At 51.1% G+C, this 19,179-nt stretch overlaps 1 protein-coding gene across 11 annotated transcripts in view; it reads left to right on the top strand.

The window, feature by feature from the left end:
- The window catches only part of ADARB1 (adenosine deaminase RNA specific B1), a 150,023-nt gene that overhangs the window by 47,114 nt on the left and 83,730 nt on the right, over window positions 1-19,179 (top strand). For 10 of the 11 annotated variants that reach the window (XM_027584489.2, XM_027584486.2, XM_027584496.2 and 7 more), the window contains one exon: window positions 10,093-10,245. The exons of the other annotated variant lie outside the window; for it this stretch is intronic. In XM_027584489.2, the coding sequence (XP_027440290.1) occupies window positions 10,161-10,245 (85 nt within the window). In that variant the 5' untranslated portion in view covers window positions 10,093-10,160. The remainder of the gene's footprint in view (window positions 1-10,092; window positions 10,246-19,179) is intronic. 11 annotated transcript variants of the gene reach the window in all.

Consider the following 19,179-nt stretch of genomic DNA (forward strand, 5'->3'; position numbering starts at 1 on the left):
GCCTTTCTCAGGGACGTGAAGCCTCGAGGAGTCCTTGCTCTAGACGCACGTGTGAAGCAGCCGTTCTCGGGGGCACTCACCCAGGCAGCGGCCCGTACGTGAAGGTCTAGCAAAGGCTGCGCGGCCGGGTCGCACCTCTCCGCTGAGCTCTTGGTCTCTGCTCACGGTAACTGCAGGAGGGCGCGTGCGGGCCTTCAAGGACACCGTCCCCAGCTGTCGCCCTCGCTCCTCCCAAGGGAAGGAATGGATAGGGACATCTGCGAACTTGGGCTATTCTCATGATTGGCAAAAAAAAAAAAAAAAGTTTCATTTTATCAGCTTCTTTATTTTTTTCTGTTTCCAGTTTCTTCACAGTCAGATCATATTTTTTTAGAAAAGTGTCAGGTTCGTTGTATGAAGGGAAATTTAGGAAAATACCAATTTGGATTATTGAAGACTCTAAATTAAAGCACTCTTTAAAAAGAAAAAAAACCTTTTACTTAAATTCCAGAAAGTTAACATGAAAGCACTCCTGGACAGAAATGTCACGTTCCACATGCCACTTGCTTTTATCTTCATTCTTTTTTGTTCCTTATTTCCTCTCCAGGATCACTTCCCTTCTTCCGAAACGTATCCTTTAGGGTTTCTGTTCCAAACAAGGGTCAGCTGGTGGCCAGCCATCTCGGGTACGATTTGCTGGGGAAACATCTTCATTTCTTCTCATTCTGAAAAGATGTTAGGTGGGTCTGTAGTTTCAGGCTCAGCTTTTCTCTGCGTCCCGCTGAGAGCTTCCGCCCTCCTTCCGGGCTGTCTGGGGAGCTGGCTCTGCCGGCCTGCCACTCCTCACGGGTCTGGGCAACGGGTCTGTTGGCTTCCTCCGCATGGGGTTGGTTGGGCCTCTTGGATCTGCCCCTTCCTCTGCCCCCCTTCTCCCCAGGCTGCCATCTGGTCACTTCTTCAGCTTTCTGTCCTGGTTTACTCATCTTTTCCTTTGTCAAGTAGGGTGGTAAAACCCACGGTCGAGTTTTTAATTTTAGTAATTTTAGTCTTTAATATTTCTTATTTATAGAGAGTTTATTCTTTTCCAAGTCTGATTGGTTATTCTTTGTTTTCCTGCTTCCCATCTATTTTTGTTTTTAGAGAGAGAACACACATGCGAGCATGAACGGGGCGGGGCAGAGGCAGAGGCAGAGGGAGAGACTCTCCAGCAGACTCCCTGCTGAGCACGGAGCCTGATGACACGGGGCTTGATCCTATGACCCTGAGATCATGACCTGAGTAGAAATCAAGAGTCAGCCGTTTAACCGACTACGCCACCCAGGCGCCCCACCCCCCGTTCTATTTTTATTACTTAACCAGTTATTTTATATATGGTGTGCTTGACAGGTCTGTCACATCTGAATGTCTGTTTTTTTTGTCTCCTGTTTATGTTGCTTATCCTTCAGTGCTTGCTTCCTTGTGGGATTATCTTTTTTACTGAGAGCCGCTCATTTTCCTTGGAAAACAACTTGTATGAATTCTTTGAGGCCTCAGATGATGGTGCATTTTTTCCAGAGAGGATTTTCTTTTGCTTCTGTCAAGTGTCTGTGTACCACTAGTTCAGGAAAACTTTTTCCCCAAGTCCTTGTGGATACATCTTGGAGCATCTGGGTGGTGTGATTTGGGGCTTGGGAGATTGGCTTATGGCAACACCTTACCAGGGACCTTTTGTTTCTTGCTTTGTTCACCAAAGAGAATAGTAGTCGGCATCTTCTGGTTAAAAACTTACATTTATTATGCCTTAAATAAGAGAGCAAGAAGATCAATTTGAGAGATTTCTATAAAAAATACTAAAAGTTTTTTTATTTAAACAGTTCATCTCCTTGCAATGGGTAATATTATACTAACTTTTAGTGTTTGATAAATAACCTCACTGAGTACTTTTAAAATTGTGATGTTTCGGGCGCCTGGGTGGCTCAGTTGGTTAAGCGACTGCCTTCGGCTCAGGTCATGATCCTGGAGTCCCGGGATCGAGTCCCGCATCGGGCTCCCTGCTCAGCGGGGAGTCTGCTTCTCCCTCTGACCCTCTTCCCTCTCATGCTTCCTATCTCTCATTCTCTCTCTCTCTCAAATAAATAAATGAAATCTTTAAAAAATAAAAAATAAAAAAAAAATAAAATTGTGATGTTTCTTAAATACAGACATCACATTTGTTTGACTTGGAGTTAAGAACTTCTGGAAATGTGTTAGTTCGATACGAATCTGATGAAAGGAGTTGAGAACATTGCAGGTTTATTTAACATATAGGTGCGTGACGATCGAAGAGGCTGGTGGCTGTGTCTGTTAGTTACAGGGTCCTTCAGGGAGCTTAAGGCTTAACGGATCTTTCTAGACCTTGAAGTCTCTTGGGGCTTGGAGCTGCCCACCTGCCGGGGGCTGCCTGTGCAGTCCTTCACGCTCTGCCTGAGTAAGTCTCTCAAAATAATCTTTCTTTTCACTCTGCTTTTCTTTTTCTTTCTTTCTTTTTTTTTTTTTTTTAAGATTTTATTTATTTATTTGACAGAGAGAGAGACAGCGAGAGAGGGAACACAGGCAGGGGGAGTGGGAGAGGGAGAAGCAGGCCTCCCGGCTGGATCCCACAACCCAGGACCCAGGATCATAACCTGAGCCGAAGGCAGATGCCCAACGACTGAGCCACCCAGGTGCCCCATCACTCTCCTTTTCTTACTTGGCTTTGTCTTTTAGTCTGTGGAGAGACTTTTGTTTTTCTTGATTTGTTCTTGGTGTAATCCAGTGTGAGTTTCTTATGGGAGAAGGTGGGTTGACCAGCGCCTCTGTGGGCTTTGTGTTCCCTGCATCTGCGTGTGTGCTGTGGGCACAGGGCCGAGCCGCAGGCTCGTGGCTCTCGGGCTCCACTGGGGTTTGAGGCCTGAAATGCTTTTCTGTTGGTCTTATTTGTTTGCTAGCAATGATTGGGTGAAATTAGTCCTCATTTTTATGAAAAATCACTCCATAAAACAAGGGGGGAAGTCATAATAAAAACAATGTGGCTGATCATCTCTTTTAGTGCAGATCTCTGGCACAAGTAACCCCGTTAATCATGGGAGACAGACCTCAAGTCCCGCCTGTACGAGAGGTTGATTCCTAATAATACACAGTGTATTATTTAAAAAAACAAAAAAGAGGTGTCAGCGCCTGGGAGGCAGACCTCCACTTCCCGCTGCCTGAGTACCCAGGTCCCCCTGCAGTGGGGAGGCCAAGGACGCCCTGTCGGGAGGCGCTGCTGCCCGCGTGCTCCCCGTGGCAGGGGTGCCTGTGCTGGCCTGTTGGCCTTTCCGGGTTGTTCAGACGTGTGTGGCCACAGGGTGGACCGTTGTCCTGAAGGGAGCAGGTGCCGAGGGCAGGGAGGGCTCAGGGCCTCTCCCACATCCTCCATGCCTGCCTTCGCCGTCTGCCATCCTGCTGACTGAGGCGGTCCCCTCCGTGCCGCGAACTGAGACATGCCTCTTCTGGGCTGGGACGATGCAGGTGCCACCTGCTGGACCCAGGGTCACACACCCCGCTCGACCTGAGTGCTTGCCCCTCCTCCCGCTGTCTCCCCCCCCCCAGGGCCTTCTCTCTGTGGAGACGCAGAGCGCATGCCCGCTGCTAGGAGCATTGGGTCCCTCTGGGAACGATTGTACAACAGTAAAGTGCGGCTGGTTGGGGAGAGCTCCCTGGCCTACGTAATGAGTTGTTTTAATGTGGGCAGCAAGCTTTAATTTCCCATAAAACATGAAATTATTCAGTTTAAAAAAATGTTTTCCCTCAGGTCACAAAAATATTTTCAATAATGTTTACTAATTCACTTCAAAAAATAAGATGAGGGGTTTTAAAATATAAAACAAAGTAGTCTTTTTTAAAGCCACCTTTCTTGAGGTATAACTGACCTGCCAAAACACGGCACATATTTTAACATGTGCCACTTAGTAAGTTTTGAGACACCGGTGAGATCGTTGCCACAGTGAAGATGGTGACCGTGCCCATCGCCTTTGAAAGTCCCCTGTCCCCCCTCCTCCCCCACCCCTGACAGCCACCCCTCTCCTTGCTGTCATGAGAGGTCCCTTTGCATCTTCTAGAGTTCTATATAGATAGGGTCAGACAGTAGGCGCTTTTTTGGCGTGGCTTGTTTCACTCACCGTTATTACGTAGACACTCATCTGCGCTATATCTATCGTGGTTTATTCTAAAGTAATCTTTCTAATGAGGCAAAATATATTATTCTTACTTGCTAAGAAAATGGAATATATTGAATTTAGTAAGTAGAAGAGTGACAAAGTCCATTTTGGTTGTTCTGTTAAGACCAAAATGCTGGGGAAATAGAATGAAGAGTGCAGAAGCTTCATGGTCTAAGTGGTGGTCCCAGTGTTGAGTCGAGGCTTCCAGACTGGGGTGGATCCCACGCTCTGCACCGGGGTAGAGCGCATTTCCTCCAATTGAGCTGGACCCTGCTCAGGAGCAGGGAAGAGGTTGTGGTTCTCCAGTGTCACAGAACAGAATGTGCTCTGCAAACCACTTCCTAATTGGAATTTAAATAATATAAAAAATTTTTAAATTAAACCGGGACCTCTGGACTAGAGCGCTATTTCCTCTTGCATTTCTCTTCCTTCCTAGAAGCAGCAAATGAAAGGGGGGCCTGCGCCCTCCTCCCAGCCTCTTTATTAAGTGCTGAGTTCCTGACGGTGCGCTCATGGCCAGTGCGCCGCTCTGCGGATTTAGTCTCCTACGGCAGTGTCCTTGCCTCTTCAATGTCTGTTACCACTTTACCACGTAAAGATCTTACCTCTCCCTGTGGTAGTTCCTAACATAGAATTGACTTTATCCTTCTGAAACGTCAGGTAGCCAGGGCTGGTTTGGTCATTGTTGATGATGAAGTATCAATGACTATAATTCATATACTTTGAAGGTTTTTATAGTTGAGGACAATTGAAAAACACCTATCTTCTAAAATTTCCTCTTTTCTTTCGATTTTCTCATGTTGTTTATTGAAAATTCCATCCACCCCTTTGACAGAGTCAGGATCCCTAGAGTCACCCGCTGGTGGTGCTCGCCCCGTTGTCATCCCTCTGTCCCTGGCTGTCCTCCTAGCCTCCAGGCTCAGCCGTCCAGCCGTGGTCCACAGAGCCGGCAGAGCCATCCTTCTGAAGACGGATCGGACCACTCTTACCAAAGCGTTCAGGGCCTTCTGCTGAGGCGCCTCCCACCCTCCTTACCAGAAGCATCTTGACAGGCCTTCTGTGGGCTCATCTCAGCTGAGGAGTGTTGCTGTGTCCTTCTGGAGCCACCGGGCCCATGACTCGGCCCTGCTTGTGGCCCTGCTCTCCATTCCCACCGGCTTCCAGTTCTTCTCTTGGGGGTAACAATTCTTAGGACTGACTAAGCACTTAAAATGGAAGATGCTATCAAAAATTAGGAAGAATGCTTCTTTGTCTTAGCACCCTTCCATTGACTGCTTATTTACTTCACTTGTCTTGAGCATATCAAGCCTTTGTATCTTGAAATAATGGGTGTCTCTAAACATAAGAGAATCTACTCAGGTGAACATCTCTGTTTAACTGTATGCTCATGTTACGTATCTACAAGGTAGAAAATGAGAGTGCTTATCTTTTGGTAGAGCAAAGCCCTAATTTCCACGGTCTAATTAAATTATGATGGTAAATATCACTTTAAAAGGAAATGCAATGGTTTTATTTAGTCAGTACCATTGTTACTGCCACAGCAAACCCATTGAGTGCTGAGTGATACGTGTATTTTAATAGGGCTAGTCGTGTACCTCTCTTGGCACTGGGCACGTAAGCCCTATATGAGCCCCGTTTCCTTAGCATCGCCATGGTGTTTGAGTTGTGTTAGCAGGTAGTTGGACACATGCCCATTGTAGAGACCCTCCAGCTCAGCTAATTTTGGTTCACCCTGTTTTCAGGGAAGCCCAGGAGCAGTCACTGGGAGAAGGCTCCAGAAAGCTGGTGGTGTGGGCTGAGCTGGGCCGCTGCCCTTGAGTGTGGCCGGAGATGGAGGCCCCAGAGCCGCCGCGGTGGGGGTCCCACACTGCCTGCATGCCCCGTCCAGGTTCTCGGGTCACCCCAGGCCCCGCCTGTTTCTGGGGGTGGCTCCTGGCAGATTGAGAATGGGGCTGATTGGAACTCAGCCCTGCTTTGCTAACTCGCTCCTGGCCTGGAAAGCTCCTCCGTCCTGGGTTTCTCTCTTCATTTCTGCGAGAAACGTGAGAGCTCCAGGCTGCCTCACCTGGTCCTGCCCCAGGCTTCAGGGGTTGGCACTGCTGGTGCAGAAGCTCCCTCCTTTCCTGCTGCAGACAGCTGGCTAGTGGTGGTGTCAGTCAGTCCCTTGTTGCACGTCGGCAACAGCGTAGCCACTGCTTGGTTCCACCGTGCTGGACCATCCTCTGTAAAAATGGTGGCCACTGTTGGCCGTTTCTGGGTCCCGTTGCCCGGTGTTCCCTAGTGCATGTTTGTTGTGAGTTGTATCGTGTTCCTACAGAAGAGTGCGTGTGCGAGAGGACGATTTTCCTTACATGTTCCTCACCGTCATCCAGGAGCATAGACAGAACAGACATTGTAAGTCAGAGCCTCCCCTGTCCGGCCGTGGAAGTGCATGTCCCAACAGAATCAGACTCCGTGTCACCTGTGGCTGAACTTCGCGTCAGCGGCGTCACGGCTCTCTGGGTTTATTAGTGTGGTCGATTTCCATACATGATTCATTTTTACATTCCCGGAGTAAATCCAACTGGGTCATATATCTTTTAAAAAGATTGTTCAATTGAATTTGCTGACATTTTCTTTAGGATTTTTACATCTGCATCGATGGGTCAGTTTGGCTGATAGTTTGTACATGATTTTTGTTTCCTGATTCTTGTTCTTTGTAGTTTAGTCAGATTTTCTATTTCTTCCTGAGTCAGTTTTGATAAATTTTATTTTTCTTAGAATTTGCTCATTGTACCTAAGTTTACAAAATTTTTGAAATGAAGTTCCTAATATCCTCTTATTATATTTTTATGTTGTGAGAATTTGGAGTGATAATTCTGTTCTGGTATCTCTTGTTGCCTAACATACCCCCCGCCCCCCCAAATAAGGCACAACTTAGTGGCCTGGAACAACCACCGTTTGGTTTTGCAGGTGACCTTGTGGGGCAGGGATTGGAGCAGGGTGTAAAGGGGACAGTTTGTCTGTGCTCCGTGGGACTGGGACCTCTGCAGGGTCCCTCAGGTGACTGGAGGTGATCATGTGTCTGCAGCGTTGGTCCCAGCGGTCAGCTGGGGTTCCTAGTTCTTGTCAGCATCTTGTACATCTTGTCTGAGGGTGCTTCCTGAGCGACATGGCGGGCACCTGCCTGGGGCTGACCCGGGCTCTGTCTCTCTGCGTGGACTCACAGCTGGATGGTCTCAGCCATGAAACTGGCTTCCTGCAGAGTCTTTCGAGCCGGCAGCCCCTGAAGGCGTGGGCCCCGCATGCAGCGACTCTTCTGCTTCCACCCGACCCATCATAGTGGTCCCAGAGCCTGCTGAGACTCTCAGGGATGCCCTGAAAGGCCCACATCACTCAATGGCAGGGGTGTCACATAAAGGTGGGCACCCGGCTCTCCACTGCCCTGTTTCCAGTGCAGGCTGATGTGGTCCTTTTCTCTCTTCTCTGTTTGTTGGGATTAGTCTGGCCAGTGTCTGTCTTTGTGTGCCAGCTAGTATGTGTGATTAATGCAGATTTAATTTCTTCCTTTTTTCCCCCTCCCATTTTCTTTGGGCTTATTTTGTTCTCCTTGTACTGACTTACTGAGGTGGGGATTCATTGATATTTTTCCCCCCGTTTTCTAAAAGTGTGAGCGTGAGGCTACACATTTACCTCTGGTGTACTGCCTTACCTGCATGCCGCACATTTCCCTATGTAATCTCTCTTGCTTTTAAGTTTAAATATTTTCTAGTTTCTACTGTGATTATTTCCTTTTATCTGTGGATAACTTAGAGGAATACTGCCCAACTTCCAAACATACAGAGACTTTTCTAGTTACCCTTTGGCCTGAACACCCCTGGGGTGCATCCGTTAGGGGCGGAGGCTTCCGTGTGTGTGCCGTGTGTCCACGATGCTGCTCCCTGCTGTCCATCAGCTGCTGTCGTCTACTGCCCCCCGTGAGTGACCACAGCCTTCTCCGTCTTTGCCCACTTCCTGTCACACTCCCCCTTTCACTGTCACTGGGCCAAGCTCTCTGCGTCTGCGACTCCATTCAGTCCTCGTGGTGCCACACGTGGCGCCTGTCCTCCGCGTGGCTGTGCAGGACCTGGAGGCCGCACCACTGCTGGAGGCGCTTGGCCGTGCAGCTAGAGCCAGGCGGCATCCCAGGGCCCCCTCTTGCCGTCTGCACGCACAGCCCGACGGTCCCCTGGGTATGCGGCAGCTCCCATCACCCCATCTGGTTCTTCCTGTTCAGAGTTTGCAGAACCTGATCCCCCACGATTCTGGCTCCCCTGGGGCAGCTGCGCGGGGCTGTCCTGGGCGTGGTCCCTCCAGCAGATGTCAGGGCTCAGACTTCCGCCCTCTCTCTGGGCCAGCGGGTCACCGCGTGGGCACTAGAACCCGGTTCTGTGAGTCGTGGTCGTGTTCTTCCTGCTGTTGTGCTTTCTCGGTGGCGTCTGTGGCCCTTTCTCGGTGCCGTCTGTGGCCCTTTCTCGGTGCCGTCTGTGGCCCTTTCTCGGTGGCGTCTGTGGCCCTTTCTCGGTGCCGTCTGTGGCCCTTTCTCGGTGCCGTCTGTGGCCCTTTCTCGGTGCCGTCTGTGGACCGTGGTTGGTACAGTGACATTTGACCTCTTTCACACATTGTCCTTCCTCCTTGGATTGCAGGAGGCTCCGGGTCCTGTTCTTTGTTCTTTGTCAAGGGGGCTCGCTCTGTCTCCTGCACACCCTACAACCAGGGCAGGAACTGCCGGCAAGATTACTGATCAGGTGGGGGCGGCGTTGAGGAATGGGGGGGCCACGGCAGTGCCACTTCTTTATTCTCCTCAGCTGGGTGTGGAGGTAGGACTGGTGGGGCGCTAGTGGGGCCAGTGACGGTGTGCACAGACCTGTGTGTGTGGCCCAGAAGCCTCTGTCCTGGACGGGATGGCTGTGTGACCTGTAATCCCAGACTAATAGGTCATTGTCATCAGTCCCCGTTAGACCAGGTGACAGCCTCATAGGACATGGGGACCATGTCTTAGACCTGTCCTCGCAGGCGTGCTGACACACGTTACGTATGAATTAAAGTGAGTCACAGCTGAGATGTGGAGGGGCTTAGAGACTGGTCACTCTTAACCCTCGAGGACCTGCAGCTGGGCCAGGTGGCCCCAAGGAGGTTCGTCGTGACTGGACTGAGTCTGCACAGTTAGGGCCCCTCCGTGTTCAGAGATGCACCTGTCTATACTCGCTGCCAGTCTTCTGGGGCCTGCTCATTCTTCCTTGTAGGTGCTAGCAGGCAGCTCTTCACTCGAGAAGCCCCACTCTAAACTTTCCCTTCATGTGGATATTGGTTTGTTTTTCTAAAAGAAAATGTTAACATTGCATATTTAGGTTTTGTCAGTATATAAGCATGTTGAAATACTCTCTTTAATGAGTTGTGAGTAGAAAACATTTTTATGCTGAAAGGAAGTGGCATGGAGATGTTTCACACGCTCTGCCTGCAGACGTGCATGGCCTGTATCTTCTAAGCCTGGGAGGGAGGGCAGGGGAGGCCTGCATCCGTGCATTTCTGATGTCTGTCTGTACACATGCATGGGCGCGTGCCACACGTGTGCATGTGGCATTTTATCTTACCGAAGATGATAGGTACACACGGGGTTCACTGGAGGCCTCATTCCTCAGCATGTGGGTTGGTGCGTGTTTGCATTCGTATGTTGGTGAGCAGAGATCCGATGGTTGAGTGTGTGTGCACCTGCCTCTTGTGACCGTGGGGGTGAAGGTGTGACTCATTATTGTGTATCTGCTTTAGAAAAGCATAAGAGTACATTAAAAGTGACTTAAGCTTGTATTTAGAAAGAGGATTTTTGATTAACAGTATTATTAGAATTCACATCTGAAGTGTTGAAAAGGCAAAGTAATTGGATCTTTCTGTTACACAGAGTGAAGTCTCTCCAGCTGGGCATGGCGAGCTTAGGGAGTGACTGAAGGAGACGTGCTGAGTGCGCCCATGCTCTCGGGGTCACTCAGCCCTGCCTGCACCCAGGGAAGCTCTGCCCAGGGTCCGAGCAAACAGACACTAAACAAATCTAAAGGTAAGGTAAAAACCTGCAAAAACCTGCTAACATTTGACTGGTTAAAAATACCTTTTGCTTGATGTAAACTGATTAATTAAGGCTGTTTGCCTTTTCAAGTGTGTTTTATTAGTAACTTCCAGCATAGATTGTTGCTGTTAATTCTCTCAATCTCATGGGGCCCAGACTACGTGCAGGCCCCGCTGCGGCTCCAGGTTGGTGCGGTGCTGCCCCCCAGCGGCCGTGTAGCCCAGAGCTGCCCTGCTTCCCGTCTCCTCCACGTGCTGGGTGCGGAGCTAGACTTGCTGTGAAGCTTTCTACTGTACATTAGTTCTTTTGAGGTGATTAAAAGAAAATTTACTTAGTACTTAACTGTTTGGTGACTGTTACATGATTCAGCATCTGCTTTTGAGAGAAGTCGAGGCAAACTAAAGTCCCGGTAGAGTTAGTACTGTGTAAGGTTAATTTATGGCCTGTGGAGTGACTAATTCAAGGAAGTCCTGTGGGGAAGGAGTGTCCGGACGCGTCAGCAGAGGGCTGCTGGGTGCGCCTGTGTGCTCGTTCACCCATTCTGTAGAGGCTGACAAGTGCCCAGGGTCTTGGGCAACCACAGAAGGAGCAGGTGCGGAGCTCACGGTGGGGAGAGGGGTGCCCACCATCTCTGGGGAGTACAGGCACGCCCACATCTGCCCGCCATTTCCCAGTCTGTACGTGTCAGGAACGTAAGGAGACCAGCTCCCAGGGAGACCCGTAAAGGAGGGTTTGCTCGATCTTTAACTGATGCCCCCCCCCTTCTAGCACAGGAGCCCTGAGAGTATGGAAAGGGTGAAATTAAGGTTACTTACCTTTGCCGTGCCGGTGGGGTGGGGTTTCCTTCAGCCCTGGCTCTTCTGTTAGCCGGATTAGTGGTATGAAACCAGTGTCTCTGTAACTCGAGTGTATTGAAAGGTAGTGAGCGGCGCAGAGCCAGCTGAGTCTGCGAGAAACACTGTCCGTTTGCGTTGCTGGTGCCATGCGGTCTGTGACCACCTGCATCTCGTGCCATGGCCTTGAGCCCCTGTGTTCATTTGCCCTGTACGTGAAATGGCAAGTATTTTTATTTCACACAAGTGTGCACTGGGGAAGTGAATTATTTATAATCCTTTGTAGAAATAAATTCTCCTTAAAGGCATGCAAACAATAATGAGGTCCAAAGCACATGCCGGGAGAGCAAAATTAAAGGCCTGGCCGTTACCAACACAGCAACAGGGGGAACGACCTCTCCTTCCACGGGTTCTCCCTCAGTAGATGTTCTAGCTGCAGAGTAGAAATTTTGTATTTTTTTCATAAAATGAAAGCTAATTTTTGCAACAAATAGTCTGATGTGTAATAACTTTCCTTTTTCAGGGTGGGTTGGAAAAGAAAAGCACGAAAGCTACAGCTTTTGGCTGAAACGAGCCTTTGCTGGGGAGCACCCCCGCCCAGGGCCGCGCTCTGCCCTGCGGTCCTCTAGAGCCCTCCTGGGCCCCGGTGGCGGCCCTGCAGCATGCTGCTTCACGTTTAGTTCCACGCATGCTCGCTGCTGTTGCCTTCCTTAAAGAGATGAAGTTGTTTCTTCTGTCTTTTCTTTTTTTAATTTTTTAAAAAGATTATTCATTTATTTATTTGACACAGAGAGAGAGAGAGCACAAGCAGGGTGATCGGCAGGCAGAGGGAGCAGCAGGCTTCCCGCGGAGCAGGGAGCCCGATGCGGGGCTCGATCCCAGGACCCTGGGATCACGACCCGAGCTGAAGGCAGACTCTTCACCGACTGAGCCGCCCAGGCGCCCCTGTTATCTTGTGTCTTAGCACGTGAGAATGTCTGCTGCGGATGGGCAGCTGGGGGGTGCTCCTGAGTGGTCCTCTCCACAACATGCAGTTGGCCTCTGCCAGGCTGTGGGAGTGTCTCTTCTTCTGTCCTTTAAGGGCTTATATGATTAGTACAGGTCCACCCAGGACTCAAATTCAGCTGATTGGGGACCTTATTTTGTCTTAGAAAATCTCTTCACCTTTGCTTTATATTGCATTGTATTCATCAGACTCATAGCTCCACCCTCTGTCAAGGGGGGTTATTATACAGGGTGTAGACACCAGAGGGTGGGGTGCCAGTTCCACGCAGACTGGGAAAAGAATTTGCTGCATGGGTACCTGACGGGGGTGCGTACATGATGGAGTAGCGTCCCTGACTGGGGGTGCCTACCTGACGGGGACGCTTAGTTGACAGAGGCCTGGCTTTGTTTCCAGAGTCTATAATACATGAAGGTTCCCACAAGTCAATAAGGACAAGACAGTGCAGTGGAATTAGGTGCAAAACACGTGCACAGTTTTTTCACAGAAGATGCAGTCTGCATGGCTAATAAACGTGTAAAATGTGCTCATTCATTTGGCAAGTGTGGGCAGCCTACCAGAGGCCGGAGCCCATCACCCTATGATGGACACGTGAAGGTGAGGATTAAGTTGGCATCTTTGTCCTCAAGGCCCGCCTGGTGCCTGCAGGCAACATGCCAAAGAGCTGAGCCCCAGGCCCGTGGGTAGCAGCCGTGTGCTCCAAAAGGCTGGGCAGAGGCCTCCCCTGCAGGTGGCCAGGTGGATTCTAAGTCTGAGTCTGAAGCAAAGAATGGCTTTTGCATCTTTCAGGAATTGTAAACCAAGCAAGCAGAAACAGAATATGCAACAGCGACTGTATGTGGGCACAGAGACTGAAATATCTGCCATCTGGCTCTTTACAGAAAGGTTTGCAGACTTGCTGGAACGGGTGAGCTTGCTGCATGGGGGCCCTGCATGGGCTTCCTTGCCTGGGCTCCACTTCAGCCGGCACTCATCGGCCCCAGGAAGACTGCACCGTGGCCGTGTCTTCAGACACAGTGCCTCGGCCAGGATGTGTGGGAGCCAGAGAGCGGGGCCACCTGTCCTCAGTGCCTCGCCATGCCCCGGCTCCAAGGTTTAGCTCACGGAGAGCGCTCCTGACAGCGTGCCAGGGTCCTGGGACCCTAGCGCCATAAAAAGGCAGAGAAGTGCAGGTGACCTACAGGAAGCAGTGACTTAGGGGAAAAGACCATATGGGACCAACTAGGAAAAGTGACTCCGAGGAGGCAAAAGGCTGGGACACAGAAGCTGGCGAAACCCGACTCACAGTGAGGCCGTAGGGCAGTGGCCAAGACCAGAAGGGCTGTTTTGTCAGATTGGAAGAAGCATGGCATGCCGAGTATGACGTGAGTCTGCTCGATCGGTGAAGACACCGGTGACAGTGCAGGTGACAGTGGGGGCATGAGTTGGGGGCCTTGGGTGACGTCCCCACTCCACTGCCATCCCCTCACATTCCACAGGGGTCCTGGGAGCAGCGTGCTCCTCTCGAAGATGCCTTGACGTTCAAGACCAGCAGCCGTAGTGGACTAGGTTGAGGGACATCTGCCCACACACAGCAGGCCATGCATGACAGCCTTGCCACTGTCCATTCTGCAGCTGCCCTTGATACGGGCTGGTGCCCAGCAGGGGGAGTAAGACCAGCCCGCCCCAGCAGCTGGCGGATGGAGTGGGCGAGGCAGAATTGCCGGGAGGTGCAGGGCCCACGGGACTCTCGGGGGCTCTGTGGTGCCTCCTGCTGGTCCCTGTGCTGGCACCTGCTCCCACGTGTGAGCAGGTTTCCCAGGCTCTGGGTGTTCTGCATAAGGTGGCCACCTCTCTCTCCTCAGCCCAAGCTGAGGCACAGAGAATCCCAGTCAAAGCTACAAGCAACCCAGTCTCAGGGGAAGTGATGTAGGAAGGTGCGGCTAGATGGGTCAGTGTTTGCAGCAATGAGTCCCAGAGCTCTGGGGTTTGTTGGTCTAGGAGCTGTAGTTTATGGAACCCCCAGCAGTGTTAGAGACCGATCTGCGTCGTACCCTGGGCGCTCACTTCGTTTCGCCAACAAACATGTTCAGGCAGATGCTGACCGAGGCCCTTGGGGTGACGGTGGGACAGGGTTAGATGGCCCCCTCGGCGCTGACACCTGGTGGGAGCAGACGGCGCTGGGGAGGGACGCCCGGGAGAGGGGTGGCGGCCCTCCGGGGGGTGGCATCTGAGTGCGGAGCCCGTGGGGGGCCAGCGCGCCACAGTGAGGCGCGGCCCTCCGGGGGGTGGCATCTGAGTGCGGAGCCCGTGGGGGGCCAGCGCGCCACAGTGAGGCGCGGCCCTCCCCGGGCTTCTTTTCTCCAGACCCCTCGGGCAGCAGCAGGCCTGCAGGTGCAGGCGAGGCCAGCTCACCCTGGGGCTGCAGGAGCTACTAGATGGGGTGGAGCAGGGAGTCGTGATTCTGGACTGTTTTCCATCCGAAAAGTAGAAAAATCTGAGTAAAACTTGGTTTAAACGGTATCGAGTTTGAAAAAATTTCTAAAAAGTGGTTGTATTCCCAGTTATTATGTGCCGTGGATTTAAATTTCCAACTGGACCAAACAAATACATCATTAACCACAAAAGTATGGCTTGAAAAGATGGAAGTTCAATTGCCTGCACATTGTTGGGTGGAAAACCATAGATCCCTCTAGTGGTTCAAAGTTAGCTCGTAATTTTCTTCTCACTGTTGCGTGCTCTGGGTGTGACTGATAGGAAATTGTGGATCCAGGTACTTAACAGTGATATATACGTAAAAGAGCTCAGCGGAGATTCATTTGTAGATGCAGGAAGGTCTGGTCCTCTCCCGTGATTTCCTTCTGTTTTCTGCAAAGGCTTTCCCAGGGTGGGACTTGTAGAAAAACCAGCACCCTGTGGGCGGCTGCCGCTCTGTGGAGGGAAGGCAAGTTGATGGGCTCTGGGCCCCATGCCAGCCCTGCTCCCATGTGGAGGTTCTGGTGGGTGCCGGGCGCCCCCAGTGCAGCTCTGCACAGAAACCCGGGCACCCACATGCAGAAGAATGAAACTGGACCATTTCCTTACACCACACACAAAAATAGACTCCAAATGGTTGAAAGACCTAAACGTGAGACAGGAGTCCATCAAAATCCTAAAGGAGAACACAGGCAGCAACCTCTTCGACCTCAGCCGCAGCAACTTCTTCCTAGAAGCATCGCCAAAGGCAAGGGAAGCAAGGGCAAAAATGAACTATTGCGATTTCATCAAGATAAAAAGCTTTTGCACAGCAAAAGAAACAGTCCACAAAACCAAAAGACAACCGACAGAATGGGAGAAGATATTTGCAAATGACATATCAGATAAAGGGCTAGTATCCAAAATCTATAAAGAACTTATCAAACTCAACACCCAAAGAACAAATGATCCAATCAAGAAATGGGCAGAAGACACGAACAGACATTTCTCCAAAGAAGCCATCCAAATGGCCAACAGGCACATGAAAAAGTGCTCCACATCGCTCGGCATCAGGGAAATCCAAATCAAAACCTCAATGAGATACCACCTCACACCCGTCAGAATGGCTAAAATGAACAAGTCAGGGAACGACAGATGTTGGCGGGGATGTGGAGAAAGGGGAACCCTCCTACACTGTTGGTGGGAATGCAAGCTGGTGCAACCCCTCTGGAAAACAGTATGGAGGTTCCTCAAACAGTTGAAAATAGAGCTACCATACGATCCAGCAATTGCACTACTGGGTATTTACCCCAAAGATACCAATTTGGGATCTGAAGGGGTACGTGCACCCCAATGTTTATAGCAGCAATGTCCACAATAGCCAAACTGTGGGAAGAGCCAAGATGTCCATCGACAGATGAACGGATCAAGAAGAAGTGGTATATATACCCAATGGAATATTATGCAGCCATCAAAAGGAATGAGATCTTGCCATTTGCAACGACGTGGATGGAACTGGAGGGTGTTATGCTGAGTGAAATAAGTCAATCAGAGAAAGACATGTATCACATGACCTCACTGATATGAGGAATTCTTAATCTCAGGAAACAAACTGAGGGTTGCTGGAGTGGTTGGGGGTGGGAGGGATGGGGTGGCTGGGTGATGGACATTGGGGAGGGTATGTGCTACGGTGAGCGCTGTGAATTGTGCAAGACTGTTGAATCACAGATCTGTACTTCTGAAACAAATAACGCAACATATTTTAAGAAAAAAGAAAAAGAAGAAGATAACAGGAGAGGAAGAAAAGGGGAGTATGTCAGAGGGGGAGAGGAACCATGAGAGATGATGGACTCTGAAAAACAAACTGAGGGTTCTAGAGGGGAGGGGGGTGGGGGGATGGGTTAGCCTGGTGATGGGTATTAAAGAGGGCACGTTCTGCGTGGAGCACTGGGTGTTATGCACAAACAATGAATCATGGAACACTACATCAAAAGCTAATGATGTAATGTATGGTGATTAACATAACAATAAAAAATTAAAAAAAAAAAAACACCCGGGCACCTCAGGCCTCCCTCCTGGTTCTGGGATCTGGGGGCTGGAGCTCGGGTGTGCTCTTGCAGGGGAGGACAGAGGGCGGCTTCCCTTCTGGGCGCCTCGAGGAGGGGGCAGCGTTCTCACGCTCACTGCAGAGCTGCTTCGGAGGGCCCAGGATGGGGGATGGAATGACTCTGGAAAGGTACAGGGCAGTGGGCACGGGGTGGGGCGCTGCTGAGCAGGGGTGTGGTCGGGGCGACTCCAGCAGCCCCGTGGTGTGGGTGTGCTGAGGGTCTGCGACTGTGGGAGGGGGCGTGGTGGGGGGAGTAGAGGGGTGGGAGAGGGTAGGAGTGTGGAGGGGCAGGGCCGGGCATGGGTGGATGCCTGTCCAGCAGGGGCGAGGCCAGACCTGTGTTTTATTTCAGTTTTTATCCAAGTGGTGCCTTCGTAGGCGGGTCACCTAATTTAGGCTTTTGATGAAAATCAGTCATCTGTAGTCTTCACCTTCCTCTGAGGCAGCGCTGATGTTTTTAAAAAGTTGTAGATACTTGTATTTCTGGGTTGGCCGGTGTTAGGACCTGCTCCCCGTGACAGAGATGCAGTGCAAGGGGCTCCCCAGGCAGACAGGGCTGGAACGAGGTCCTAGCCGTCTAGACCCAACTCTGCTCTAGCCGTGGCCTGTCACCCGCGAGCTCACCCGCTGCTGGGGCCTGGGATATGGAGACACTGCGGCGAAGTGTGTGTGTGCCGTTTCTTGAGGAGGTTCCCAGAAGCTTCGTGTGACACTTCTGTGTTCATCCCAGTGGACACAACCAGGCACAAGGGGGCTGGGAACGTCTTTCTTGGTGGCTGGCCACGTGGGTGCTCTGCCTCACAGAGGACGGGAGGAGTGGGTGTTGAGGTGAAGATGGCAGTCCCTGCTGTACTTTAGTTTCTGAATAATAACTATGCTGGTTTGTGATTTATATATTTTAGACGTTATCTGTTGATGTTCAGTTCAGATAGCAGCAGCTTGAGTTCACTTCACACTTTTTTGGCCTCTCCTTCTTGTGTTGTTTAGGAGTGCTTTTGGCTGAAAGTCCCAGAACGCATGACCTACAGTGTCTTCAGCTAGTGGGGATTTATTCATTTATTTCATAGTAAGGAATGCGAAGGTAGGGTTTTGCTAGAGTTGGTTGAGGGCACAACCATGTCAGAGGTCTGGGTCTGTGTCTCAGCGCTTCTCCTAACCTCTCCCTCACGGTTGTAGTGTGGTTGCTGCAGTTCCAACCATCGCATCTGTATTCAAGCAGGAATAACTGGAAAGGGTCAGGCATGTCTGTCCTGTTCATCAGGGCATTCCAGAAGCCTCCGTCATACTTCCGTTTGTATCTCATTGTCTGGGACTGTCATGTGGCCAGCTGTCGTCACAAGGGACACCGAGAACATGAGGGTCTGACTTGTGTCGCACCCCCGGCAAAGGCGAGGGGGCACTGGCAGCCATGCTCTTCTGCTGGTTACCTTAGGAAGCACTTCTTTCCCCTGGAGCTCGGGCGGTCTCCTGGCGGCCCACCATGTCAGGCCGCGTGCAGACACCTGCCCTGCTCGTCACCTCCTCACTCTGCTGCTCAGCTTCTGGCAGGTCTGGTTCTCTCCTTCTTTCCTTCTTTTACTTAATCAACGCAGGAGACTTTATTTTCTGTTCTATAACCATGGGTCAGGGGTGTTTCGATCATTACAGTGAGTGAATGTTCATTACAGAGCCAAGTAAAATGTGTATGATCGTACTTCCCTCTCTGCCGCCCCCGTGCCCTCTCTGCCATCCCCGTGCCCTCACTGCCGCGTACACACAGGAAAATGTGAAAATGACTCCTCTTTTAGCTCATTCTACTCACGGTGGTGCCCCTCTTAACTTAGCTGGTAGTCGGATCATGCCTTTTCTGTCCCGTGTTTCCTTCTCCCGTTGCGCACGTTGGCTGGGCGGGTGGAGCAGAGCGGGGAGGGGCGTGGCGCTCCCTGTGGCGGCTCTGCGTCCCTGGGCACCGTGCTCGGCCTCCCTGCGCAGTCTCCGCTCTGTGCAGCGGGGGTGGCCACGGTGGCCACGGGCGCCGACGGGCCAGTCTGGGCGTGGCTGCCGGCCGTGGAGCTTCGTGTTGTTTCCTTGTTGGGAGAGGAACGACATGCTCGCTTCACTCTCGGTCTTGTTCATTCTGTTTGTTGGAATACATTCATTCCTTCCTCAAATCTGTGTGTTTTCTATTTTTTCTCAATAGAGACCGTTATTTTTGTGTTCTTAAGCTGGATTTATTGAGGGATGATTTACATACAAAAAAAATCACCTCTTTTAAGTGTTCAGTTTGATACGTTCTGACAAGTGTATGGTGAGTACGCCCCCCACTGCAGTCAAGACGTGGAGCCCCCTATTCCCCCCTCCTGCCCACCCGGGGGTCTTGTTCCTTCATGGCCCCAGCGCGGCTGGTCTGATGTTGGCATCCCGGGACCTGGTTTCCGTGTGACAGGATGCAGAGAGCGCTCCGCGTCCCGCTGTCTCGGGGGCCCCTTGTGCGGGCGACTCAACACCAGGTGGTGCTGTGGGATCGCTCCAAGACCCCCAGCCGCCGCTACTGACGGAAAACTTCATTT

Source organism: Zalophus californianus, chromosome 1 (genome assembly GCF_009762305.2).
Source record: "Zalophus californianus isolate mZalCal1 chromosome 1, mZalCal1.pri.v2, whole genome shotgun sequence".
NCBI lineage: Eukaryota > Metazoa > Chordata > Mammalia > Carnivora > Otariidae > Zalophus > Zalophus californianus.